The 27,019-nt window shown below is 48.0% G+C and overlaps 1 protein-coding gene across 2 annotated transcripts in view; it reads right to left on the bottom strand.

Moving 5' to 3' along the window:
- LOC119976112 (class I histocompatibility antigen, F10 alpha chain-like) overlaps positions 1 to 26,510 on the bottom strand; it is a 138,204-nt gene extending 111,694 nt beyond the window's left edge. The window contains exons 1-6 of one of the 2 annotated variants that reach the window (XM_038816284.1): positions 26,339 to 26,510; positions 12,274 to 12,534; positions 7,254 to 7,529; positions 6,859 to 7,137; positions 5,691 to 5,810; positions 1,407 to 1,442 (exon numbers count right to left, since the gene is read on the bottom strand). In XM_038816284.1, the coding sequence (XP_038672212.1) occupies positions 1,407 to 1,442; positions 5,691 to 5,810; positions 6,859 to 7,137; positions 7,254 to 7,529; positions 12,274 to 12,534; positions 26,339 to 26,390 (1,024 nt within the window). In that variant the 5' untranslated portion in view covers positions 26,391 to 26,510. The remainder of the gene's footprint in view (positions 1 to 1,406; positions 1,443 to 5,690; positions 5,811 to 6,858; positions 7,138 to 7,253; positions 7,530 to 12,273; positions 12,535 to 26,338) is intronic. The other variant, XM_038816283.1, reaches the window with a different exon arrangement.
- Positions 26,511 to 27,019: the final 509 nt, after the last annotated feature.

Genomic DNA, 27,019 nt, shown 5'->3' with positions numbered 1-27,019 from the left:
GAGGCTTCTCGACAAACCAACGGCAAGGCTGAGCAACAATCAAACTAGTAGTAGGCGAATACCAAGGTGGAAAAGAAATTTTTACTCACGTTGGGGGCCAAATTTGTCCTCTACTTTGAACGAGCTCAGTCAATTACGCCGGTTAGTTGCGCAGACCCCTCTGGAGATCCCCGTACGGGCCACCAAATGTGAATTGCGCTTTCACGTATCTGATCGTCAGTCCAGAAGTAAAACACTCGAACACGTCAGTAACGAATATTCGTTTATTTACGGCCGGGACAAATCTCTAAGCAGTCGGGTAACCACCTTCGAGAAGTGCCAAAATCCCAGAATAAGGACGGTATTTTTATACATTTTACAGCTTAGGGGTGGTCCCCTTAAATTCCTAGATACACCTATGATTTGGCAAGGATCCAGAACATGTACATATATGGAATTATTCTTCGAGGTCGGGAGGTTATTTTTGACATAATCATTAGCACAAGTCACTATTAATATTAATACAAAGGTTTTTGTATCCCATGGCCATCTGGCTTATCTCATTCCAAGGCCCTTCCTTTTACATTTCAATGTTTATTTGTTCCAACTGGTCAAACGAGCTTAATTACGTTATCTCTGCAATAAAGTAACGTTTCCCATTCATTCCATTCTTTGACTTTTTGACCTCTCTGCTTTCACAGATGCGGGTCAGAACACACTCCCTTTATTTCATCCCTTGACCTGTTGACATCTCTTTCACAGATGCGGGTCAGAACACACTCCCTTTATTTCATCCCTTGACCTGTTGACATCTCTTTCACAGAGCTTTTCAGAACTGTTATATTAACCCTATCAGCGAAGTTCCAAATGAAATCCACTTCTACATCTGGGAGGGTGAGACAGGGTCAGGAGGGAGTGAAATTATTCTGACAGGTTTAACAGTGTCTGGGAGAGTGAGACAGGGTCAGGAGTGAGTGAAATTAGTCTGACAGGTTTAACAGTGTCTGGGAGGGTGAGACAGGGTCAGGAGGGAGTGAAATTAGTCTGACAGGTTTAACAGTGTCTGGGAGAGTGAGACAGGGTTAGGAGGGGAGTGAAATTAGTCTGACAGGTTTTAACAGTGTCTGGGAGAGTGAGACAGGGTCAGGAGGGAGTGAAATTAGTCTGACAGGTTTAACAGTGCCTGGGAGAGTGAGACAGGGTCAGGAGGGAGTGAAATTAGTCTGACAGGTTTAACAGTGTCTGGGAGGGTGAGACAGGGTCAGGAGGGAGTGAGATTAGTCTGACAGGTTTAACAGTGTCTGGGAGAGTGAGACAGGGTCAGGAGGGAGTGAAATTAGTCTGACAGGTTTAACAGTGTCTGGGAGAGTGAGACAGGGTCAGGAGGGGAGTGATATCAACGGGAGAGAAATTAAAATTTTACTCACTGAATCTTGAAGGTTCCAGAACAGGGGCATCAGGAGCTGAGAAAATAATAACTGAATGTGAGAAATAGAATAATATATAAAAACCGAGGGCGGAATTCTCTGATCCTGAGGCTAAGTGTTGACGCCGTCGAAAACGCCGTTGCATTTCTTGACGCATCAACACAGCCTCAAGATCAGCAATTCTGGCCCCTACAGGGGGCCAGCATGGCACTGAAGTGACCAACGCCACGCCAGCTGCTGATTAGGCCGTGGAATGGGCGCCGGGGGTTGCGCACATGCACAGTTCCACCGGTGAGATTTCCTTGTCTGCGCTGGCCCTGACGCAACATGGGGCAGGAGAGGGCAGCACGGTGGCCTCGTGGGTAGCACAACCGCCTCACGGCGCTGAGGTCCCAGGTTCTATCCCGGCTCTGGGTCACTGTCCGTGTGGAGTTTGCACGTTCTCCCCGTGTCTGCGTGGGTTTCGCCCCCACAACCCAAAAATGTGCAGAGTAGGTTGATTGGCCACACTAAATTGCCCCTTAATTGGAAAAAATAATTGGGTACTCTAAATTTATTTAAAAAAAATAAAAATAAAAACATGGGGCAGGAGTACAGGAGCCGGCGTGGAAGAAAGGGGGCCACGAGACAGAGAGGACGGCACACCGATCGGTGGGCCCCGATCGCGGGCCAGGCCATATCAGAGGACCCCCCCAAGGGCCGGACTGAATGTCCCCACTCCACAGGCCGCAACTTGACCCTTCAAAGCTGATTTCCCGCCGGCTGAGAGCACATTGGAAAGGCGCCGGCAGGACTCTGCGTTTTTATGACTGCCGCACGGCCCATCCCGGCCCGAGAATCGGCGGGCCGGCGACGTAGAACGGCCCCCGACCAGCGCCACGGCAACCACCCTGGTACCAACGGTGCCGATTCTCCGCTCTGCAGACAATCACGTGCCGGCGTCGGGCCAGCGTGGCCCGGTCGTGGGGATTCTCCGGCCCGGCCCAGGGCTGAGAGAATCCCGCCCCAAGTGTGTGAGATTTTCTTTATCTCTCACTAAATCCACGATTCACTCAGCTGCCAACATTAACTAAACTGGCTCACACATGGTAACTATGAGACTTTGGAGGACGAGGGAGTGGGGGGGCGAGAGAGTGGAAGTTGAGGGAGTAGGGGGGGGTTGAGTGAGTGGGGAGTGAAGGAGTGGAAGGGGAGTTGAGGGTGAGGGACTGGTGCATGATGCAGTTGACAGTGTCAGAATGGACGGTGAGTGAATCGGTGAGGGAATGGAGGGTGAGAGTGTGGAAGTGGAGGGGAGGGGAGGGAGGAATTCAGGGATATCAAAGGAAAAAGTTGAGGGAGTGGAGGCTGAGGAAAAGAGAAGGCAGGAGTGGAGGAGGAGGGAGTGGAGGGTGATGAGGAAGAATAAAGCAGTGGAGGAGGAGGGAGTGGAGGGTGAAGGGATGGAAACTGATGGAATGGAGTCTGAGGGAGTGGAGACACAGGGAGCGAGAGTGATGGAGGAGGGTGTGGAAGCTGAGTGAGAGGAGGCGGAGTGAGTGGAGGCTGAGGGAGAGGAGGTGGAATGAGTGGAGGCTGAGGGAGAGGAGGCAGAATGAGTGAAGGCTGAGGGAGAGGAGGCGGAATGAGTGGAGGCTGAAGGAGAGGAGGCGGAATGAGTGGAGGCTGAGGGAGAGGAGGCAGAATGAGTGAAGGCTGAGGGAGAGGAGGCGGAATGAGTGGAGGCTGAGGGAGAGGAGGCAGAATGAGTGGAGGCTGAGGGAGAGGAGGCGGAATGAGTGGAGGCTGAGGGAGAGGAGGCAGAGTGAGTGGAGGCGGAATGAGTGGAGGCTGAGGGAGAGGAGGTGGAATGAGTGGAGGCGGAATGAGTGGAGGCTGAGGGAGAGGAGGTGGAATGAGTGGAGGCTGAGGGAGAGGAGGCGGAATGAGTGGAGGCTGAGAGGAGGCAGAATGAGTGAGGGCTGAGGGAGAGGAGGCAGAATGAGTGGAGGCTGAAGGAGAGAAGGCGGAATGAGTGGAGGCGGAATGAGTGGAGGCTGAGGGAGAGGAGGCGGAATGAGTGGAGGCTGAGAGGAGGCAGAATGAGTGAGGGCTGAGGGAGAGGAGGCAGAGTGAGTGGAGGCTGAGGGAGAGGAGGCGGAATGAGTGGAGGCTGAGGGAGAGGAGGTGGAATGAGTGGAGGCTGAGGGAGAGGAGGCAGAATGAGTGGAGGCTGTGAGGAGGCAGAATGAGTGAAGGCTGAGGGAGAGGAGGATTGTGATGATGGGAAATGGCTTCTCTCCGAGATTTGTGAATCGTTGGCCTCTACCTGCTGCTATTTCTAATGTGCCCGAGTCACTGACTCCAGGATTGGAAGGTGAGGGATCGGAGGGTGAGGGATCGGAGGGTGAGGGATCGGAGGGTGAGGGTTCGGAGGGTGAGGGTTCGGAGGGTGAGGGTTCGGAAGGTGAGGGATCGGAGGGTGAGTGTGCCCCCTGTTTAACCTTAACTCTCTCCTCTCAGTGTCCTGTACTCCCAGTACTGGGGATTCCCCCACACTCACTCTGTCCCCTCAGTTCTACATTCCCCTCTCTCTCCCCTCTCAGTGTCCTGTACTCCCAGTACTGGGGATTCCCCCACACTCACTCTGTCCCCTCAGTTCTACATTCCCCTCTCTCTCCCCTCTCAGTGTCCTGTACTCCCAGTACTGGGGATCCCCCCACACTCACTCTGTCCCCTCAGTTCTACATTCCCCTCTCTCTCTCCCCTCTCAGTGTCCTGTCCTCCCAGTACTGGGGATTCCCCCTCCCCCACACTCACTCTGTCCCCTCAGTTCCACATTCCCCTCTCTCTCCCCTCTCAGTGTCCTGTACTCCCAGTACTGGGGATCCCCCCACACTCACTCTGTCCCCTCAGTTCTACATTCCCCTCTCTCTCTCCCCTCTCAGTGTCCTGTCCTCCCAGTACTGGGGATTCCCCCTCCCCCACACTCACTCTGTCCCCTCAGTTCTACATTCCCCTCTCTCTCCCCTCTCAGTGTCCTGTACTCCCAGTACTGGGGATTCCCCCACACTCACTCTGTCCCCTCAGTTCTACATTCCCCTCTCTCTCCCCTCTCAGTGTCCTGTACTCCCAGTACTGGGGATTCCCCCACACTCGCTCTGTCCCCTCAGTTCTACATTCCCCTCTCTCTCTCCCCTCTCAGTGTCCTGTACTCCCAGTACTGGGGATTCCCCGACACTCACTCTGTCCCCTCAGTTCTACATTCCCCTCCTCTCTCTCTCCCCTCTCAGTGCCCTGTACTCCCAGTACTGGGGATTCCCCCCACACTCACTCTGTCCCCTCAGTGCTACATTCCCTCTCTCTCTCTCTCCCCTCTCAGTGTCCTGTACTCCCAGTACTGGGGATTCCCCCACACTCACTCTGTCCCCTCAGTTCTACATTCCCCTCACTCTCCCCTCTCAGTGTCCTGTACTCCCAGTACTGGGGATTCCCCCCACACTCACTCTGTCCCCTCAGTTCTACATTCCCCTCTCTCTCCCCTCTCAGTATCCTGTACTCCCAGTACTGGATTCCCTCACACTCACCCTGTCCCCTCAGTTCTACATTCCCCTCACTCTCCCCTCTCAGTGTCCTGTACTCCCAGTACTGGGGATTCTCCCACACTCACTCTGTCCCCTGGGTTCTACATTCCCCTCTCTCTCTCTCTCTCTCCCCTCTCAGTGTCCTGTACTCCCAGTACTGGGGATTCCCCCACACTCGCTCTGTCCCCTCAGTTCTACATTCCCCTCTCTCTCTCTCCCCTCTCAGTGTCCTGTACTCCCAGTACTGGGGATTCCCCCACACTCACTCTGTCCCCTCAGTTCCACATTCCCCTCTCTCTCCCCTCTCAGTGTCCTGTACTCCCAGTACTGGGGATTCCCCCACACTCACTCTGTCCCCTCAGTTCTACATTCCCTCTCTCTCTCCCTCTCTGTGTCCTGTACTCCCAGTACTGGGTATTCCCCCTCACTCACTCTGTCCCCTCAGTTCTACATTCCCCCCTCTCTCCCCTCTCAGTGTCCTGTACTCCCAGTACTGGGGATTCCCCACACTCAGTCTGTCCCCTCAGTTCTACATTCCCCTCTCTCTCCCCTCTCAGTGTCCTGTACTCCCAGTACTGGGGATTCCCCACACTCAGTCTGTCCCCTCAGTTCTACATTCCCCCCTCTCTCCCCTCTCAGTGTCCTGTACTCCCAGTACTGGGGATTCCCCCACACTCACTCTGTCCCCTCAGTTCTACATTCCAATCACTCGGATTCTTACCTCTTCGATGTATGCACCTTCTGATTATTCCAATTATCCCGAATATAACAGCCAGTGCCAGGATCAGTGGTACCATTATAATGACAAGTTGATGGTGTCGCACACTGTTTTCCCGTATTTCTGAAACATTGGAAAAGGATCAGGATTTTCTCTTTGTACCAAGATTCCTGACCTTCTGGAATTCCACCTGGATCAGACCCATAGACACTCCCTTATCCTCCAGTGAGATGAGTCAGACAAGAGCTCCCCTTCACAAAGGCCATTCCGTCTCCCTGAGATCTGCTAATTCTTGTGCGATCTACCCAATGGGGTCAGAGTCCTGTAGAGCACAATTAGCCGGTGTTGCCTGGTGCTCGGAGCATTGAGCAGCATTGAAGAACACTCGCCCGAGGTCTCCAGGTGACGGGATTAGATTTCGGGAACGCATATTAAAGTGAGACTTGCTCTCGCATGCTAATTAGGTAGATTTGCTAGAAAGTGATCCCGCCCACAATGGGCAGGATTCAGGTCGTGACATTCCGCGAGATCGCTTTAGATCTCCTGAGGCGTGGAGGGTAGATCCCGTGGATGATATCCCGCGGCATCTACCGGTTGCGTCACACTGCATTTCAGACGCAATGCAGCCGGTAGATCTCGGCCAAAGGGTCAGGAACTTAATCTCTGGGCATTTGTGAAGCCTTTTCATTGAGCTGGATTCTCTCAGTTCTGAGGGCAGGTTATATAAAGCTGACCATGTATTTCCCTGTGTTTAACAGGGTGAAGGAGGATCTGATCCAGATGTTTAAAATGATAAAGGGATTCGATAGGGTCGATACTGAGAAACTATTTTCTCTGGTGGTGGAATCTGGAATAAGAGAGCATCATTTTCACATTAGACTGAGGACATTGAGGAGTGATATCAGGAAGCAATTGCTCACAAAAAGGGCAATGGAAATCTGGAGCTCTCTCCACCAAAAGGCTGTGGGAGCTGGGGGTTAATGGACATGTTCCAGACTGAGATAGAGAGAGTTTTATTGGATCAGAACAGCGACAGATATGGAGCAATAGTGGATAAATGGAGCTGAGGGACAGATCAGTCAGGATGTGAATGAATGGAGGAACAGAGTCAAAGGGCAGAATGGCCTCATCCTGTTACACACACACATATATACCCAGTCCAGTTCCTTACCCCACTGATGGAGCTTGGGCTCTGCCAGGCTGCTGTGTTCAATTTGACAGGAGTATTGATCCTCATCCCCAGCATTTATTTCAATCTCTTTCTGGATCTGATGGCTCCCATCGTGGTTCGGTCGAAGCCCCGAGGATTGTGTCTCAGACATTACCTCTCCATTCCTTAGCCAGGTCACCTCGATGTCTACAGGATAAAACCCAGTAACCAGGCAGGAGAGAGTGAGCGGCTTGTACTGACTATTGGCCTCACTTCTGGAGATGAAGACTTCAGGCTGAACTGTAATGGGAAAGGGTGAAAACACAAACAATAGACAGACACTGAATGGAATGGGAGAACGGTTTGATAGATCAGTGAAGATAGATCAGAACATGGATCAAAACTGAATTCAATACCTTTCTGTCCAAAATACTCCTTTCCAGCTTCTAAATATTTGTTTAAATTCTGGACACCGACTACTTCCATACTCCACTCCCAATATTTGTTCCAGGATTGATCCGAATCCCATTTCTCTTTGGTCTTCACTGCGATGTGATTGGATGCGACCCATCTCATTCTGTCTGGCTCCAAACTAATATAATCCTTCCCATCAAATCCAACTCGCATCGATCTCCGAATAGAGCCGTCTTCAGTGACCTCGACAATCGTTATCCATTGATAAATGTGGATTCCTGTCAGAGAGTGAATGATGATCAATGTTCAGTGAACTGATCATTAAAGTGAAGAACAGACATTGCTTGTTGGCAAAACTGGAAGCCATGGAATAAGATAGGAAGCAGCAGGATGTAAACTAAACTGGATAAGGGGTAGAAATCAGAGTGAAGAATCGAAGATGATGCAGCAGGTGGGCGACACACATCCTCAAACATACTGCACCATTCAATATGATGATGACTGAACTTCATTTTCCCATCCTCTCCCAATGGATATTGTTACCAAGGCCTGGTCAGATCCCAACAGTGGCTAAGATACTAGAGCAGAACCTCAATGTTTTTTTGATTAGTTTTACTGTGCGGAAAGATCGATTCGCTCCAGGAGTGATTGCATAAGAAATGGAGCTCGGTTATTTTTACAAACAAAACTTTATTCAAACAAAAGAAACAATATTTAAACTTTTAACCTTCAAACCTGGAAAGAACTTGTATCTTTTCACAGCAACACTCAATATTGCATTGAACAGCACTTAAAATGAACTTACAGCGCTCAACTCCACTTAGACAGGCAGGCAACAATGATACTTGCATGCACAGAATATATTCCTGTTGCTTGTGTAGCTTCTTCAGACCCCTTTCAGAAAGCCTGTCTCTCTGGCAGCGTTCCATGACCTCTCTCGTGGCTTTCCAAACCCTTCTGCCTCCATCTGTTCAAAAAGGATTCTTTTCTCTTGCTCAGCTCTGACCAGCCTCTCAAACAATGGTTCTGTCCTGGCGTGTCCAGACTTGAACTCAACATTGCTATCTGGACTTTTGATTGCCTGGTCCCGTTTCAACAAATAAACAGGACCATGTTATGAATCTGCAATTTACAGACAAAAGAGGCAATCAGGCTCTGTAATGGGCTAATAGCTGGTCAGATCAGAGTGTCCCGGAGGGCAATCGTCCTCAAGTGAATCACCCCGACTGAACAGGGGTATCCTATTTACTCCCATTAGCAAGTTTAAGTCTGAATGGCACAATGTAACTCAGGCCAGGTGTGGGCATATACCTTGGATTCAGTGTTCACAGTTTTATCCTCAGTTAACCCCTAAATTTCCCACTACATCGTCAATCTAATTTCCTAACATCTCCCTATCATAACAATATCTTCCATCACATTGCTAAGTTGTGCCTTGTTGATGGTGGACAGGCTTTGGAGAGTCAGGAGTTGAGTTACTTGCTGCTCTTTTAACCACAACATATATATGGCTAATCCAGCTCAGTTTCTGATCAATGGTAATCCTCAGGATGTTATTACTGGGGAGTCAGTAATGGTAATGCCGTTGAATGTCAAATAGGAGATAGTTGGATTCTCACTTGTAGGAGACGTTTGTTGCCTGGCACTTGTGTGTAAATGTAACTGGCCAGTTGTGAGCCCAAGACTAGATGCTATCCAGGTTTTGCTACATTTGGACATGGCTGTTTCAGCATTTGAGGAGTCCTGAATGGTGCTGAATACTGTGCAGTCTTCAGCCAACATCCCCACTCCTTATCTTACAATGGAAGGAAGATCACTGATGAAGCTGCTGCCGATGGTTGGACCTAGAACACTATCACAAGGAACTGTTGCAGTGATGGTCTGGATCGGAGATGACTAACCTCCAACAAACGCAACTATCTTCCTTTGTGCTAGGTATGACTCCAAACAGTGCCTTCTGCTATTTCTTGGTATCACGTGGCGGCCCCGACTTCTGAACCTTGCCTCTCATCTGAGATGTGGTGACCCGGAGGTTAAATCACCATCAGTCAGCTCTCCCCCCTCAACAGGGAAAGCAGCCTATGGTCATTTGGAACAATCCGACTTTACTAACGCTGATTTCACTGACTGCTTCAGCCCTCATTAACATGTTCTTTACATTGCATCGTAAGGACACGGTGACACGAAATTCATATTCCCGCGGAAATATTCAACTCTTACAACCCAGATAAACTGCACATGATCTTTTCCATTCTGTCCAAGGAGTCGAAGACTGTTTCCTGCCTGACTGCATGACCATATTTAAACTAATAGGCGAGATCTTCCTGCCCTTCACCTCGGCGGGACCTTTACATCCACCGATGGCAAACCTACGCCACGGGTTTACCGGCGGTGAGGGGTGCATTCAACGGAAAACCCTTTTGGCAACAGCGGGACCAGAAGATCCAGCTACTAGCCGATAGCGAGCTTCCTCTGCCACCACCAAACATATGGCAGGTTGCATGGAAAAGTCCGCCCTCGGATTTCATACAAGACGTGCAATTGGGTTCTCTTTTATCAACAGGACAAAAAGATCAAATGCCGCCTGAGAAACAACAAGGAATAATTGAACGACATCATTCTTCTCTGTTAGTGAGAAGAGTTGGAGCCCTCAGGTATCTCTGTGTGACACAATTTGTGCGGCACAATGGCAGAATGTTTAGCATTGTTGCTTCACAGCGTCAGGGACCCGGGTTCAATTCCCAGCTTGGGTCATTGTCTGTGCGTATTGTGCACGTTCTCCCTGTGTCTACGTGAGTTTCCTCCGGGTGCTCCGGTTTCCTCCCAAAAATCCCGAAAGACGTGCTGTTAGGTGAATTGGACATTTCGAATTTTCCATCAGCGCACAAGTACCGGAGTGTGGCGACAAGGGGATTTTTACAGTAACTTCATTGCCTCCTTGTAACACTATTAAAGAATATTATTATTATTAAGAGGCCAGAGCACAGAGATTGAATGCAGTTGCATCTGTGTTTTCCCTGATCGACAAATCTGAAGATTCCACTGATTGTTGCTCCTCACTCCAATATATTTCCAATATCAATGATGCAACACAACTTAATCACAATATTTCAATCCCTCAAAAATCTGAAAAAGAACCAAGATAGAGTGCGATAATAGTCAAATAGACTAAAGGACAAGATTAAAGTCAATGGAAAAGTCTTTTGAGAATTGTGCGCCATGTAAAACAGGTTACTGATTCACAAGTAGTTCATTCCGCATTGCTGTCCTGGTAATTTTGCCCCTCAAAGCCTGTTCAGTAAACGTCCATTAACAACAAAATAAACAGAACACCAGACTCTGTTTGCAAGCTAATTGTAGATGGCAAAGGCCATACAGCCCAGCTCATCTCATCCATCAAATTACATGCAACCCTACGTATTAGGAGCAGGAGTCGGCCATTTGGTCCCTCAGGACTGCTCTCTCATTTGATATTATTGCACACATTACAGCAGTGACTGCCACAACTCAAACGTTCTCAATTAGTTGGGGTCCCAACGCTGATTCTCTCAGGGTAATTGATGGCATAGCATCAACTGATGCGGGGAAAGTGGCTCCAAACGAATCACTGCAGTTACAAAACATTGCAACTCTGTCGTTGATACAACCCTACCAATCTGACTTTTCTGACACAAAGCCACAATATACCGTAAATGGCATCTGCCCATTTTACACTCACGATATTATCAACAGGACTTGGTAAATGACGCAGCGCCACTCCTAGCCCCCCGGGGGTGGGAGAAAAGAAGGCGAGGATCGGCCCCCGACGCCGGAGTGAAACACTCCGGTTTTCACTCCGGCATCGGCACAGTCTCCCGATGGGAGAATCTCGCCCACGGCTTTATTTCCCAGATTTTTTAAGGATAATAAACAGGATGAGAGGGGAGTCAACATCCTATTTTACATCAATCTCCATGTTTAGTTCCTTACATTTATATTGATGAGTCCAGGATTCTCGAGCCTCTGGTACACCCACACAGAATGTTATCAGAATTGTGTCTCCTTCGGGTATAGTGACAATTTAGAAACTGCTGTTTATACACTACTTTAAATACAAATAGGAATTTTGAGTTGTGTACAATATTTAATTTTGTTGTACAAAATCTTTAAGTGATGACCCGCCTCAAACCCCAACCCCTCACCTCAACCCTCATCCACCACTCCTCGCGAAGCCTCACAAGGTCCCATTAGATCACGTGAGGCGTGGCGAGCTGGTATATCCTGGAATAGATCTCTCCCGGCATCTACTTGCCTAGTCGCGTCCCATTTCAGGCAGGACGTGGCCAGTAGATCACATCCAGAGCTTCTAAAGTGTTCCCAAACCAGTATCATTCTGCGGTTAATCACTATAACAGTGATACAGTGAATGCATAACCACAATTCCACTCTCCTCAGTACAAATGGTTAATCAGTCTTTTTGTGAGCAGGAATATCACAATCTCCTCTCACATGCACTTGTGCTCAGTCGTGTTAATATCTGTTGATAGTTCTCCTCACAATCCCCATCCACGAGTGACTGCCTCTGCCCTCCATAATCTCCAATCCCTTATCTCACGGAGAGATTTCTTACAGAGATTCCCATTCTCCTTTCACACTGTCTCCTGGATTCACATTGTCCATTCTGTAATCCTGGAGAAGATCAATCTCACCCCCATATATATCAATACACATCGAGACACAGCAAGAAGACAGCAATTACCCAATAAACTGCACTTTCCTGGATGGTCTCAACCATCTCACCATATTCTCAACTTGTTTATTCACAAACCCATCTCCTCATCTTCATCAATGTCAACACAACTTTGTAAAGGTCTCAATCAGAATAGGGAGGATGAACAGAATAACCCTTCATGTGTCTCTGATTCATGGTCCCACACACTGTACACCCCAGTGTCACAGTCTACAGTGTGACTGTGGCTGGGTACCTGTCTGACAGACATTAAACCAGAGGGTTACTGAGAGATTCCACATCACTGATCTTACCGGATGTCTGGTTTGTGTTCTTCATCATTATATTCAGACTCTCCCCCGCCATGTCGGATTGTTTGTTGCTGAGATCAGTGAGACGCTCCCAGAATTCCTCATTGATAGTGTCTGCCACAGTTTGCAGCCTAGGGATAGTCCGTCGAGTGTTACTGTCATGATAATTAACTTGAACTCCATTGATCATCGCAGCTTTTGAAACCTGTGGAAAACCTCTGATTCCGGAGACCGCCGTGTATATCACAGTCAATGAGTTAGTGTCTGTAAAACAAACAATTAAAGAGCAGCTCAGTGAACAGTTGCAAAGATTCCGGGGAGAAAGAACTGTAGCTGTGAGGATTGATTGGAGAGGTTAGATCTGTTTTATTTGGAGAAATGAAGGCTGAGAGGAAACCTGATGGAGGTAATCAAGATGCTGAGGGGTACGGACAGGGTAATGAGTGGAAAATGTTCTCACTCAAGAGAACATCAAGAACGAGAGGGCACGGATTGACAATAATGGACAAAAGGAGTAGAAGTGATGTGAGGAAAATGTTTACATCCAGAGGGCGGTTGGAGTCTGGAATGAACTTCCTGAGGGGGTGGTGGAGGTTTTATTGAGGTATACAAAAGGAAATTGGAATTCTATCCGAAAATAAAGATTGTACAAGATTATGAGGATAAGGCAGGGGATTGGGACCAGGTACGATGTACTTTCAGAAAGCCTGTTCAGACTCGATGGGTCAAAATGGCCTTCTGTACTGTAAAGATTCTGTCATACACACTGTTACGGACAGGGTGAGACAACTGCTGAAATCTCAGTTCCCTTCCCAACCATCTGTAATCAGTGAACCTTTAATAACAACAGGTGTGGACAATTTGCTTAAGCAGCAGCAAGCTACTTGCGAGTTTAAATAAAGAAAGATGGTTTCATAATTTACCACTCACCCTGAAATCCAACACTATGAAATGCACTCACACTAGAGGGAATACAAATAGACTCAAGCTAAGTCTAGTTGAAGAAAATAGTGCAAGTTTATATATTATCAACAAAAGGAACAGTTCATAATCATGTCATTCTCATGCTCTGGAAAATACACATTGCAGATGTGATGAAAAGATATCCACACACCTAAGAGATATAGTTTGGGTGAATCAACAGTTGAAGTCGAATATCACAGTCATTGCCAGGGTTCTCTTAAAGGCAGCACGGTGACACAATGGTTAGCACTGCTGCCTCACAGTGCCAGGGACCATAGTTCAATTCTGGCCTTGAGTGACTGTCTATGTGGAGTTTGCACTTGCTCTCTATGTCTGTGGGTTTCTTCCGGGTGCTTTGAATTCCTCCCACAGTCCAGAGATGTGCGTGTTTGGTGGATTGGCCAAACAAAATATCCCGTTAGTGTCCAAGGATGTGTAGGTTAGATGGAGTTACAGGGGTAAGGCAAGGAGTGGTCCTCGGTAGGGTGCTCTTTCAGAGGGTCAGTGCAGACTCGATGGGCTGAATGGCCTCCTTCTGTAGGAATTCTATGTTTCTAGGTAAGTTTCCAAAGATTTGTGGAGTTACGGGGATATGGTGGGGGAGTGGGCCCAGGGAGAATGCTGTTTCAGAAGGTCAGTGCAGATTCAATGGGCAGAACATTCTCATTCCGCACTATCGGGATTCTATGATTCGATGACTTCCTGCAGGTCACAAAGCTTGCAGTCTCAGTACCGGGAGTTCAGGGCACTGTATTATTGATCCTGAAATGGAACAGGATTGGAGACCTTACAATATTATAGCCTCCAGGTCTAAAGGCATTGATGTTATTGTCCTTTCGATCCTAGCTTTCTGCAGGCAGCATTTAGAGATTAAAAGGAGACAGACATGGCTGCTTTCTCACAATTCCTTTCTGAAATTGTGGTCACATTAGGACGATGAGCTACATTCTGGTTTATTGTTTTCACACAGTCACCCTGAGGAGGTTATAATGATGACCTTCCTTGTTTCAAAAAAAACCCATTCAAATCGGCAATGTCTTTCAATGGTCTCAGCATTAGTGTGGTTGACAGCTTTTTAAACCAATGATGTACCGTTTTGTCTATTAGACAGTGAGTCACTTTTTAAATTCTCAGGGTAGGTCATCTGACCTTGAGTGATCGATCACCTTTGTAGCACATTGCTCACTTTTTAAAGGAAATGCCAACTCCTAAATATCCACATTGAATAAAGCTCGTGCAGGAGGCAACATCTGTTATGGATCGAGGATTGGCTAACAGGCATCAAACAGAGAGTAGGAATAAACGGGTCATTCTCATGTAGGCAGGCTGTGGCTGGTGGAGTACCATAAGGATCAGTACTTAGTACCCAGCTGGTCACACTATATATATCAATGGTTTGCATAAGAGGAGCAAATGTAATATTTCCAAGTTTGCGGGTGACACAAAGTTAGGTGGGGCTGTACATTGTGAGGAAGATATAAAGCGGCTACATGAGAATTTGGACAGACTTAGTGAGTGGGCAAGAACATGGCAGGTGGAATATAATGTGGAAAAAAGTGAGGTCATCCATTTTGGTAGACGTAACAGATGTGCAGAGTATTCCCCAAATGTTAAGCAATTAGAAAGTATAGACGTACAAAGTCTACACTTTGTACAAAGGCTGGCATACAGGTGCAGCACGCTATGAGGAAGGCAAAGGGAGCAGCACGGTGGTACAGAGGTTAGCACTGCTGCTTCACAGCACCAGGGATCCAGGTTCGATTCCGACCTCGGGTGACTGTCTGTGTGGAGTTTTCACTTTCTCCCTGTGTCTGGGTGGGTTTCCTCCGGATGCTCCGGTTTCCTCTCACAGTCCAAAGATGTGCAAATTAGATGGATTGGTCATGATAAATTGCCCCTTAGTGTGCAAAAAGGTTAGGTGGGATTACGGGGACAAGGAAGGGGTGTGAGGGAATTGTTCGTTTGAGTGCAAACTGGGCCGAATGGCCTCCTTCTGCACTATAGGGAATTCTATGATTCTATGAATGTTAGTATTTAGCGTGAGAGGATTTGAGTACAGGAGTAGTAATGATTTGCTTCAATTGTGATGCTATTCGGCAAGATTTAGGATGTATAGGATGGGGAAGGAAACTGCAGGGGATGGGTACAATAGAAACGTGGAGCTTTTTCAAGGAACAGCTACTGCATGTCCTTGATAAGTATGTACCTGTCAGGCAGGGAGGAAGTTGTCGAGCAAGGGAACCGTGGTTTACTAAGGAAGTTGAAGCACTTGTAAAGAGGAAGAAGAAGGCTTATGTTAGGATAAGACATGAAAGCTCAGTTAGGGCACTTGAGAGTTACAAGTTAGCCAGGAAGGACCTAAAGGGAGAGTTAAGAAGAGCGAGGAGCGGACACGAAAAGTCGTTGGCGGATAGGATCAAGGAAAACCCTAAGGCTTTCTATAGGTATATCAGGAACAAAAGAATGACTAGAGTAAGATTAGGGCCAATCAAGGATAGTAGTGGAAAGTTGTGTGTGGAATCAGAGGAGATTGGGGAAGCGTTAAATGGATACTTTTCGTCAGTGTTTACACTGGAGAAAGACAATGTTGTCGAGGAGAATACTCAGGTTCAGTCGACCAGGCTAGATGGAATTGAGGTTCAAAAGGAGGAGGTGTTAGCAATTTTGGAAAATGTCAAAATAGATAAGTCCCCTGGGCTTATTTTTTAGGACACTAAGGGCAATTTTGCATGGCCAATCCACCTAACCCGCACATCTTTGGACTATGGGAGGAAACCGGAGCACCTGGAGGAAACCCACGCACACACGGGGAGGACGTGCAGACTCCGCACAGACAGTGACCCAGCCGGGAATCGAACCTGGGTCACTGTCTGTGCGGAGTCTGCACGTCCTCCCCGTGTGTGCGTGGGTTTCCTCCGGGTGCTCCGGTTTCCTCCCACAGTCCAAAGATGTGCGGGTTAGGTGGATTGGCCATGCTAAATTGCCCTTAGTGTCCTAAAAAATAAGGTCAATGGGGGTTTGTTGGGTTACTGGTATAGGGTGGATACGTTGGCTTGAGTAGGGTGATCATTGCTCGGCACAACATTGAAGGCCGAAGGGCCTGTTCTGTGCTGTACTGTTCTAAGTTCTAAGTTCTAAGAACAAGTTGATTAGCGATAGTCAACACGGTTTTGTGAAGGGTAGGTCATGCCTCACAAACCTTATTGAATTTTTTGAGAAGGTGACCAAACAGGTGGATGAGGGTAAAGCGGTTGATGTGGTATATATGGATTTCAGTAAGGAGTTTGATAAGGTTCCCCACAGTAGGCTATTGCAGAAAATAATGAAGTACTGTATGGGATTGAAGATGATTTAGCGGTTTGGATCAGTAATTGGCTAGCTGAAAGAAGACAGAGGGTGGTGGTTGATGGCAAATGTTCATCCTGGAGTTCAGTTACTAGTGGTGTACCGCAAGGATCTGTTTTGGCCACTGCTGTTTGTCATTTTTATAAATGACCTGGAAGAGGGTGTAGAAGGATGGGTTAGTAAATTTACAGATGCCACGAAGGTCGGTGGAGTTGTGGATAGTGCTGAAGGATGTTATAGGATACAGAGGGATATATATAAGCTGCAGAGCTGGGCTGAGAGGTGGCAGATGGAGTTTAATGCGGAAACGTGTGAGGTGGTTCACTTTGGAGGAGTAACAGGAATGCAGAGTACTGGGCTAATGGCAAGATTCTTGGTAGTGCAGATGAACAGAGAGATCTCGGCATCCAGCTACATAAATCCCTGAAAGTTGCCACCCAGGTTAATAGGGCTGTTAAGAAGGCATATGGTGTGCTAGCCTTTATCAGTAGGGGGATTGAGTTTCGGAGCCACAAGGTCATGCTGCAGCTGTACATAGCTCTGGAGTAGAGCGTGCAGTTCTGGTCACCACATTATAGGAAGGATGTGGAAGCTTTGGAAAGGGTTCAGAGGAGATTTCCTAGGATGTTGCCTGGTATGGAGGGGAGGTCTTACGAGGAAAGGCTCAGGGACTTGAGGTTGTTTTCGTTAGAGAGAAGGCTGAGAGGTGACTTAATAGAGACGTATAAGATAGTCAGAGGGTTAGATAGGGTGGACAGTGAGAGTCTTTTTCCTCAGATGGTGATGACCAACACGAGGGGACATAGCTTTAAATTGAGGGGTGGTAGATATAGGACAGATATCAGAGGCAATTTCTTTACTCAGAGAGTAGTAGGGGTGTGGAACACCCTGCCTGCAACAGTAGTAGACTCGCCAACTTTAAGGGCATTTAAGTGGTCACTGGATAGACATATGGATGAAAATGGAATAGTGTAGGTCAGATAGGCTGCAGATGGTTTCACAGGTCGGCGCAACATCGAGGGCTGAAGGGCCCGTGCTGCGCTGTAATGTTCTATCTATTCTATAGAATTGTATCAGAGCTTAGACCCCACCGGGAGTACTGTGTGCAGTTTTGGTCCGCCTACCTTACAAAGGTAGGGGACAAAAAAGGGCTGTAAAGATTAGCCAGACTTTTTCCGGGGATGGCGGGACTGTCTTATAAAGAGAGATGGGAAAACTGGGCCTGTATTTCCTGAGCCAGTCGGGATCGAGATGAGGAGAAATTTCTGCACACAGAGGGTTGTGAATCTTCAGAAGCCGAGTCATTTAGAGTGTGTAGAGATTGATAGATTTCTGATTGTCAATAATGTGAAGGGATTTTGGGCCTAAAAGACATGGAAGTGTCTGATCAGCCACAATCGTATTAAATGGCAGTCAGGCTCGAAGGGCTAATGACCTCCTCTTGTTCCTGTATTCCCTGTGTTCCTCTATTGAAAGTTAGGAATATAACATGTATGTACTGGGCTCACACGCCCCCACTGCCTGGGGAAAAATGAAACTGGATTACAATTCCTTCCCTTGTTTCCACGGTGAAGCAAGAGAAACATGAAGAGCTGAACCCACACTCTGCACTCATTCAAGCCTCCACACATCGACCTTACAACTGCGACACCTGGCACTGTCTGCAACAGCCAATTTTAAGTTTCAGTTTCTCATCTTCCTCTTTGGATAACACTCATTTGGAATTGAATTTCTTTTGGGTCTTGAGGTTTGGCTGTTAGAGGGGTTTTTGTTTTGGAACCCAGTGCATTCCAGCCTTTCTCCATTTTAAACTCGCTGTTGTGTGTGGTCAAACTGTGTTGGGTTTGCATCTGTTTATCAGAGTGTGGACATTTTAACACTAATAGGCATATTGACATTTCTCCAGACATACAACATGAGTTTGCAGACAGACAGACTTCAGTCATTATAAAATGGCAGTGAATGCCTGAAAGGGGGTGGGGTGGGGGGTTGGAATGAGGGCGAGTTCTCATGTGCACATTTGTAATTCACAGAGGCAACTGTATTTGTTAAAGTGCAGCTGTCTGGTTGGATGTTCAAAACATAACTTGTCCACTTTAGACCTGATAGGACAAGGTGCCAAAGATCTTTGGAGAAGAAGGATATCCTTTTGGAGAAGCAATATTCTCTTTTAGATCGTTGTAATTTGACGTGAACGCATATAAAAAGCTACAATGGAAAATTCAAGCTCATTGGAACTGTCAAGAGAATTGTCAAGAGGCTGTGGTTCTTTTGAGGCATTTTGACCTCCTGCTTTTTAAATGTTTAAAAGAAAAAAGTGTCTCTGGTATTAAAAAGTGCTTGCTATTTCACTCAATTGCAATAAGACTGGGATCCAGCATCAGAGGAGAAGTACTGCATGAATGATGTCACAATCTTTCATTAACATACTGGGATGCCTGTCAGTTCACAGTTTGATTGACAGCTCTACGTGGTTATAAACTCTTTGGGATGGGACTATGAATACCATTTGTTTGCTTTTATAAGGGATTATGGAAAGTTCTTGACACTGGTCGCAATTGGCGACCGTGCTAGTAATAGCGGTGTCAATACTGGATGACCACATGTAGCTCCGTGCCAATACCTTCATTTTAGATATGCTGGGTGGCCATTATGCAAATCCTCCAATAACAGCCATCTACCAGGACCCTGAACGACAACATAGAACATAGAACATAGAACACTACAGCGCAGTACGGGCCCTTCGGCCCTCGATGTTGCGCCGACCTGTGAAACCATCTGAAGCCTATCTGACCTACACTATTCCATTTTCATCCATATGTCTATCCAGTGACCACTTAAATGCCCTTAAAGTTGGCGAGTCTACTACTGTTGCAGGCAGGGCGTTCCACACCCCTACTACTCTCTGAGTAAAGAAACTGCCTCTGACATCTGTCCTATATCTCTCACCCCTCAATTTAAAGCTATGTCCCCTCGTGTTGGTCATCACCATCCGAGGAAAAAGACTCTCACTGTCCACCCTATCTAACCCTCTGACTATCTTATATGTCTCTATTAAGTCACCTCTCAGCCTTCTCCTCTCTAACGAAAACAACCTCAATTCCCTGAGCCTTTCCTCGTAAGACCTTCCCTCCATACCAGGCAACATCCTAGTAAATCTCCTCTGAACCCTTTCCAAAGCTTCCACATCCTTCCTATAATGTGGTGACCAGAACTGCACGCAGTACTCCAGGTGTGGCCGCACCAGAGTTATGTACAGCTGCAGCATGACCCTGTGGTTCCGAAACTCAATCCCCCTGCTTATAAAGGCTAGCACACCATATGCCTTCTTAACAGCCCTATTAACCTGGGTGGCAACTTTCAAGGATTTATGTACCTGGATGCCGAGATCTCTCTGTTCATCTACACTACCAAGAATCTTGCCATTAGCCCAGTACTCTGCATTCCTGTTACTCCTTCCAAAGTGAACCACCTCACACTTTTCCGCATTAAACTCCATCTGCCACCTCTCAGCCCAGCTCTGCAGCTTATCTATGTCCCTCTGTACCCTATAACATCCTTCAGCACTATCCACAACTCCACCGACCTTCGTGTCATCTGCAAATTTACTAACCCATCCTTCTACACCCTCTTCCAGGTCATTTATAAAAATGACAAACAGCAGTGGCCCCAAAACAGATCCTTGCGGTACACCACTAGTAACTGAACTCCAGGATGAACATTTGCCATCAACCACCACCCTCTGTCTTCTTTCAGCTAGCCAATTACTGATCCAAACCGCTAAATCACCTTCAATTCCATACTTCCTTATTTTCTGCAATAGCCTACCGTGGGGAACCTTATCAAACGCCTTACTGAAATCCATATACACCACATCAACAGCTTTACCCTGATCCACCTGTTTGGTCACCTTCTCAAAAAACTCAATAAGGTTTGTGAGACATGACCTACCCTTCACAAAACCGTGTTGAGTATCGCTAATCAACTTGTTCTTTTCAAGATGATTATAAACCCTATCTCTTATAACCTTTTCCAACATTTTACCCACAACCGAAGTAAGGCTCACAGGTCTATAATTACCAGGGTTGTCTCTACTCCGCTTCTTGAACAAGGGGACAATATTTGCTATCCTCCAGTCTTCCGGCACTATTCCTGTCGACAAAGACGACATAAATATCAAGGACAAAGGCTCTGCAATCTCCTCTCTGGCTTCCCAGAGAATCCTAGGATAAATCCCATCTGGCCCAGGGGACTTATCTATTTTGACATTTTCTAAAATTGCTAACATCTCCTCCTTTTGAACCTCAATTCCATCTAGCCTGGTCGACTGAACCTGAGTGTTCTCCTCGACAACATTGTCTTTCTCCAGTGTAAACACTGACGAAAAATATCCATTTAATGCTTCCCCTATCTCCTCTGATTCCACACACAACTTTCCACTACTATCCTTGATTGGCCCTAATCTTACTCGAGTCATTCTTTTGTTCCTGATATACCTATAGAAAGCCTTAGGGTTTTCCTTGATCCTATCCGCCAACGACTTTTCGTGTCCTCTCCTCGCTCTTCTTAACACTCCCTTTAGGTCCTTCCTGGCTAACTTGTAACTCTCAAGTGCCCTAACTGAGCCTTCATGTCTCATCCTAACATAAGCCTTCTTCTTCCTCTTGACAAGTGCTTCAACTTCCTTAGTAAACCACGGCTCCCTTGCTCGACAACTTCCTCCCTGCCTGACAGGTACATACTTATCAAGGACACGCAGTAGCTGTTCCTTGAAAAAGCTCCACATTTCGATTGTACCCATCCCCTGCAGTTTCCTTCCCCATCCTATACCTCCTAAATCTTGCCGAATAGCATCATAATTGCCTTTCCCCCAGCTATAATTCTTGCCTTGCGGTATATACCTATCCCTGCCCATTGCTAAAGTAAACATAACCGAGTTGTGATCACTATCACCAAAGTGCTCACCTACATCTAAATCTAACACCTGGCCGGGTTCATTACCCAGTACCAAATCCAATGTGGCCTCGCCCCTTGTTGGTCTGTCTACATACTGTGTCAGAAAACCCTCCTGCACACACTGCACAAAAACTGACCCATCTATAGTACTCGAACTATAGTATTTCCAGTCAATATTTGGAAAGTTAAAGTCCCCCATAACAACTACCCTGTTACTCTCGCTCCTGTCAAGAATCATCTTTGCAATCCTTTCCTCGACATCTCTGGGACTATTCGGAGGTCTATAGACAACTCCCAACAGGGTGACCTCTCCTCTACTGTTCCTAACCTCGGCCCATACTGCCTCAGTAGACGAGTCCTCAAGCGTCCTTTCTACCGCCGTAATACTTTCCTTGATTAACAATGCCACACCCCCCCCTCTTTTACCATCTTCTCTGTTCTTACAGAAACATCTAAATCCTGGAACCTGCAGCAACCATTCCTGTCCCTGCTCTACCCATGTCTCCGAAATCGCCACAACATCGAGATCCCAGGTACCAACCCATGCTGCAAGCTCACCCACCTTATTCCGGATGCTCCTGGCGTTGAAGTAGACACACCAAACCAGCGTCCTGCTTGCCGGTGCCCTCTTTCGAACTTTTAACCCTATCCCTGACCTCACTACTCTCAACATCCTGTACACTGGGACTACAATTTAGGTTCCCATCCCCCTGCTGAATTAGTTTAAACCCCCCCGAAGAGCACTAGCAAATCTCCCCCCCAGGATATTGGTACCCCTCTGGTTCAGGTGAAGACCATCCTGAAGACCAACGTGTGATTCCCACAGGAACACATTGTCCTCGCAGATCAAATAAGGCTTTCGCATTTCTGAAACAGGTCCAGGGAAACCACCATTCATTTTTTTTTTAAATTTAGATTACCCAATTATTTTTTCTATTAAGGGACAATTTAGTGTGGCCAATCTACCTAGCCTGCACATTTTTGGGTTGTGGAGGCGAAACCCACGCAGACACGGGGAGAATGTGCAAACTCCACATGGACAGTGACCCAGAGCCGGGATCGAACCTGGGACCTCAGCGCCGTGAGGCGGTTGTGCTAACGTGCTGCCTGGAAACCACTTTCCGGCCACCGTGCTGCCCGGAAACCACCGTTCATAATCATATGCCCAATTTTTACAGGATGGTGTCTCTTTGTGTACACAACCTGATTTGTCTTGTGGACACCGGTAATGTCTCCCGGCAGTTTAAAGTCATCAGGACTTCCTCCTGTGGGGACGCGGAGCTTATGGGTTACAGTAGACAACTCAAGGCAGTGGTGTGACATAATTGGGCCTCAGGCCAATTCTCCAACATATATTCATAGGCTGACAGTAACAACATCCAGCGATATATTCAGGCAGAGGCAATGGGGAACTGCCTTATTCTCCTTGAATTATCCTAACAAGGGTTTGTGATCAATCACCAACTGAAATGCCATCCACAGACGTATTGGTCAAATATCTTAATGCTGAACATAACTGCCAAGGTCTCCTATTCAGTTTGAGAGTAGCCTGGGCGGGATTCTCCCAGCCCCACAACGGGCAGGAGAATCCCCGCGAACGGGCCACGCTGCCCCGACGCCGGCACGTGATTCTCCGCAATCTGGTTGGTGCGACACTGGCACGCGATTCTCCGCAATCTGGTTGGCACGACGCTGGCACGCGATTCTCCGCAATCTGGTTGGCGCGACGCTGGCACGCGATTCTCCGCAATCTGGTTGGCACGACGCTGGCACGCGATTCTCCGCAATCTGGTTGGCACGACGCTGGCACGCGATTCTCCGCAATCTGGTTGGCGCGACGCTGGCACGCGATTCTCCGCAATCTGGTTGGCGCGACGCTGGCACGCGATTCTCCGCAATCTGGTTGGCACGACGCTGGCACGCGATTCTCCGCAATCTGGTTGGCGCGACGCTGGCACGCGATTCTCCGCAATCTGGTTGGCACGATGCTGGCACGCAATTCTCCGCAATCTGGTTGGCACGATGCTGGCACGCGATTCTCCGCAATCTGGTTGGCGCGACGCTGGCACGCGATTCTCCGCAATCTGGTTGGCACGATGCTGGCACGCAATTCTCCGCAATCTGGTTGGCACGACGCTGGCACGCAATTCTCCGCAATCTGGTTGGCGCGACGCCGGTCGCGAGCCGCCCTATGCCAGCGGGACTCGGCTCTTTTCCGACAGCCGCTGGGCCCGCCGATTCTCCGGCCCGGATGGGCCCAGCGGCCGTAGGAAAAGAGCCGAGTCCCGCTGACGCCGTTCTAACCTGCTCTGGGCCGGCGGGACCACGGCGTGCAAGGGTCGGGTGGCGGCCTGTGGCGGAGAGGGAGGAGGATAAGGAGGGTCCGACCCCGGGGGGGGGGGGTAATGAAATGGCCTGGCCCGCGATCAGGACCCAGCGATCGGCAGGCCAGCCTCTGTGGCTGGGGGGCCTCCTTTCCTACGCAGTGGCCCCTGTAGCCCTGCGCCATGTTGCTTCGGGGCCGGCTCATTGAAGGAGGACACTGCGAATGTCCTCGTTGGCGCCGGCACAACTGCACATGCACGGATCCCGCGGTGCCCAGTTTGCACCGGGATCTGCAGCTGGAGTGGCGCAAACCGCTCCAACGCCGTACTGGCCCCCTATAGGGGCCAGAATTAGACGTGGGAGCGGCCCATTCACGCCGTCGTAAAATGCGACAGCATTTACAACGGTATGTACACTCTGCCGCGGGACTGGAGAATCCCGCCCCCTTTCTCTGCCTCAGAGAGAGTTCAGGATACATAGGCGATTGGGCCTGTCTGTTCCATTGGGCAATCGGTGAGAAAGAATGGCTCCAATCCCATATGGAGACATGTCGCAGGTGAGGACAGTTCCTTTTGAGGGTCAAAATGGATCAGTAAACTAGTGGGCTGAAGACGCTGCTTCACTTGATTGAAGGCCTCCTCCTGGGGTGCTTTCCAGAACCATTTCTGGTGTTTCTTCAACAAAACGTACAATGGCGCTAACATAGTGACCACATTCGGAAGGAATCTACTGTAATAGTTCATCATCCCCAAAAAGGAATTCAACTGCTGAGTGTTTTTCGGGGCAGGGGCTTCTCTGATGGCTTTTATCTTCTCCTCCACATGGTGCAACACTTCTGTGTTGATCAGTAGCCTAAATAGGTCACTTCATTGGCCGGGAACATGTACTTTTCCCTTTACAAGCACACACTAGACTTGGAGAATCTTCTTGGCACTTCTTCCAAGTTGCCGAAGTGTTCCTCTTCCGTGCAGCCGGTAATCAGAACATCATTTAAATAAATCCCAACTTTGGGCAGTCACTGCAACAAATTTTCTCTGGTGCATTGAAAAATTGTGCACACTGATGATACCCAGAATGATAACCGAGTATACTCATACAAGTCTTTGTGCGTGTTGATGGCAGCGTACTCTTGGGATGCCTCAGCGAACTCCAGTTGCAGGTAAGCATGGCTCATGTCCAGCTTGGTGAACGTCAAGCTCCCAGCGAGTTTAGCGTACACGTCCTCAATCTTAAATATGGGGTAGTGGTCAAATTTGGCCACTCGATTGACTGTTAGTTTAAAATCCCCAAAAATTCAGACCGTCTTGTCTGGCTTGAGGATTGGTGTGATGGGTGCCATGTGAACCGTACCAGTTTAATAATGGCTCGGTCTTTAAGGCACTGAAGCTCTGTTTCCACTTTATCTAACATGGAATAATGGACCGTATAAAATCCTGGTGTGGCCTCAGGGTCTGAATATATTTCGGCTTTATCTTTCCCACTTTGTCCCGGAAGACCTCAGAATATCTTTGAATAACATCAACGTCGTCCAGGTCCCCCTCGCCCAGCTTGAATATTTCCCCCCAATTCACTTTCATGTGTTGGAGCCAGTCGCACCCCATTATGTCTGGACCCTGAAGACAAGTGGGAATCGGGGTGACTGTCGCCCATATGCTACCAGAGACATCGTGGGTCCCCTTGATTTTTAGTCATGATGTGGAGATGTCGGTGTTGGACTGGGGTGAGCACAGTAAGAAGTCTCACAACATCTGGGTAAAGTCCAACAGGTTTGTTTCAAACACGGGCTCTCGGAGGGCAGTCACCTGAGGAAGGAGCTGCGCTCCGAAAGCTCGTATTTGAAACAACCTGTTGGACTTTAACCTGGTGTTGTAAGACTTGATTTTTAGTGCCTCTCCTGTGTAAGACTTGATTTTAGTGCCCCTCCTGTGTAAGACTTGATTTTTAGTGCCTCTCCTGTGTAAGACTTGATTTTAGTGCCCCTCCTGTGTAAGACTTGATTTTAGTGCCCCTCCTGTGTACGACTTGATTTTAGTGCCTCTCCTGTGTAAGACGATTTTAGTGCCCCTCCTGTGTAAGACTTGATTTTAGTGCCTCCCCTGTGTAAGTGGTTAACCGGGTCACAGTGTTCTTCAACCTCAATGGCTGGACCCAGTAATGATAAACCTGTTCCCCCATAACTGTCGCTGGAGTCTCAGTGTCTACGTCCATCTTTAAAGGTCTGTTGATCAGCAGTACTGAGGTCATGGGGCTGGGTAATGGTTCTCTGATCCGGGAGTTTCTACATCCTGCTGTCAGGAGAGCTGGACACAAATCCCATCAGAGTCTGACACACTGTGCTGACTTCAATGGTGTCAGATATCAGGCTGGCTGTATAACAGGCATCTGATCAAATATCACCCATTTCAAACTCTCCCCAAAAGATTCACATTAACCCCAGAGAGAGAGAGAGTGAGAATGGAAGAGTGAATTCTGTACTTACCAGGAGAGACCCAGGGAAAACACAGGGAGATGGAGAAAAGGATCAGGGACATTCTGGGAATCCACTGTCCCTGTTCCAATCAGTGACTGGGAATCAAACTCTCTGAGGAGGAAACTTATGAAACCAACAAGTCCACGGAGTCTCCATTTTACTGTTTACATTGAACCTTGAAACTTCCTGAACTCAGACTGAAGGAGAGGTTAACTGATTGGTTCATCGTGGGAAAATACCCAATTAAAAGAAAAGCAGTCAATTGTCACTAGTTACCAGGAAGATTAAAATCAGATAGGTTGAGATTCTGAATGGGAAACAAGACTATTCAGGAATACAGTTCATCCTGGAGGCAGGGAGCAGGGATTGTGAAAATCCCTGACTGACCATGTACCTCAGGGGAAAGTGGCTGCAAATTGCTGGGATGGGGGGGGGGGGGGGGGGGGGGGGGCGTTTGGGGATTGGAACAGACCAAGTGACCTGGGGATGAGGTCTGAGGAAGGCACAAGGGCTGCCAAGTGCAGAAATGGGCTGTTTAAAATATGCACCTTGCTGCTGTGGGATCATAGAACATACAGTGCAGAAGGAGGCCATTCAGCCCATCGTGTCTGCACCGACCCACTTAAGCCCTCATTCCACCCGTGCCCGTAACTGAATGACCCCTCCTAACTTTTTTTGGTCTCTAATGGC

Source organism: Scyliorhinus canicula, chromosome 13 (assembly GCF_902713615.1).
Source record: "Scyliorhinus canicula chromosome 13, sScyCan1.1, whole genome shotgun sequence".
In the NCBI taxonomy this organism is placed as follows: Eukaryota; Metazoa; Chordata; class Chondrichthyes; order Carcharhiniformes; family Scyliorhinidae; genus Scyliorhinus; species Scyliorhinus canicula.
Note: the sequence above shows the minus strand (reverse complement) of the source record. Positions and strands in the feature narration are given on the sequence as shown.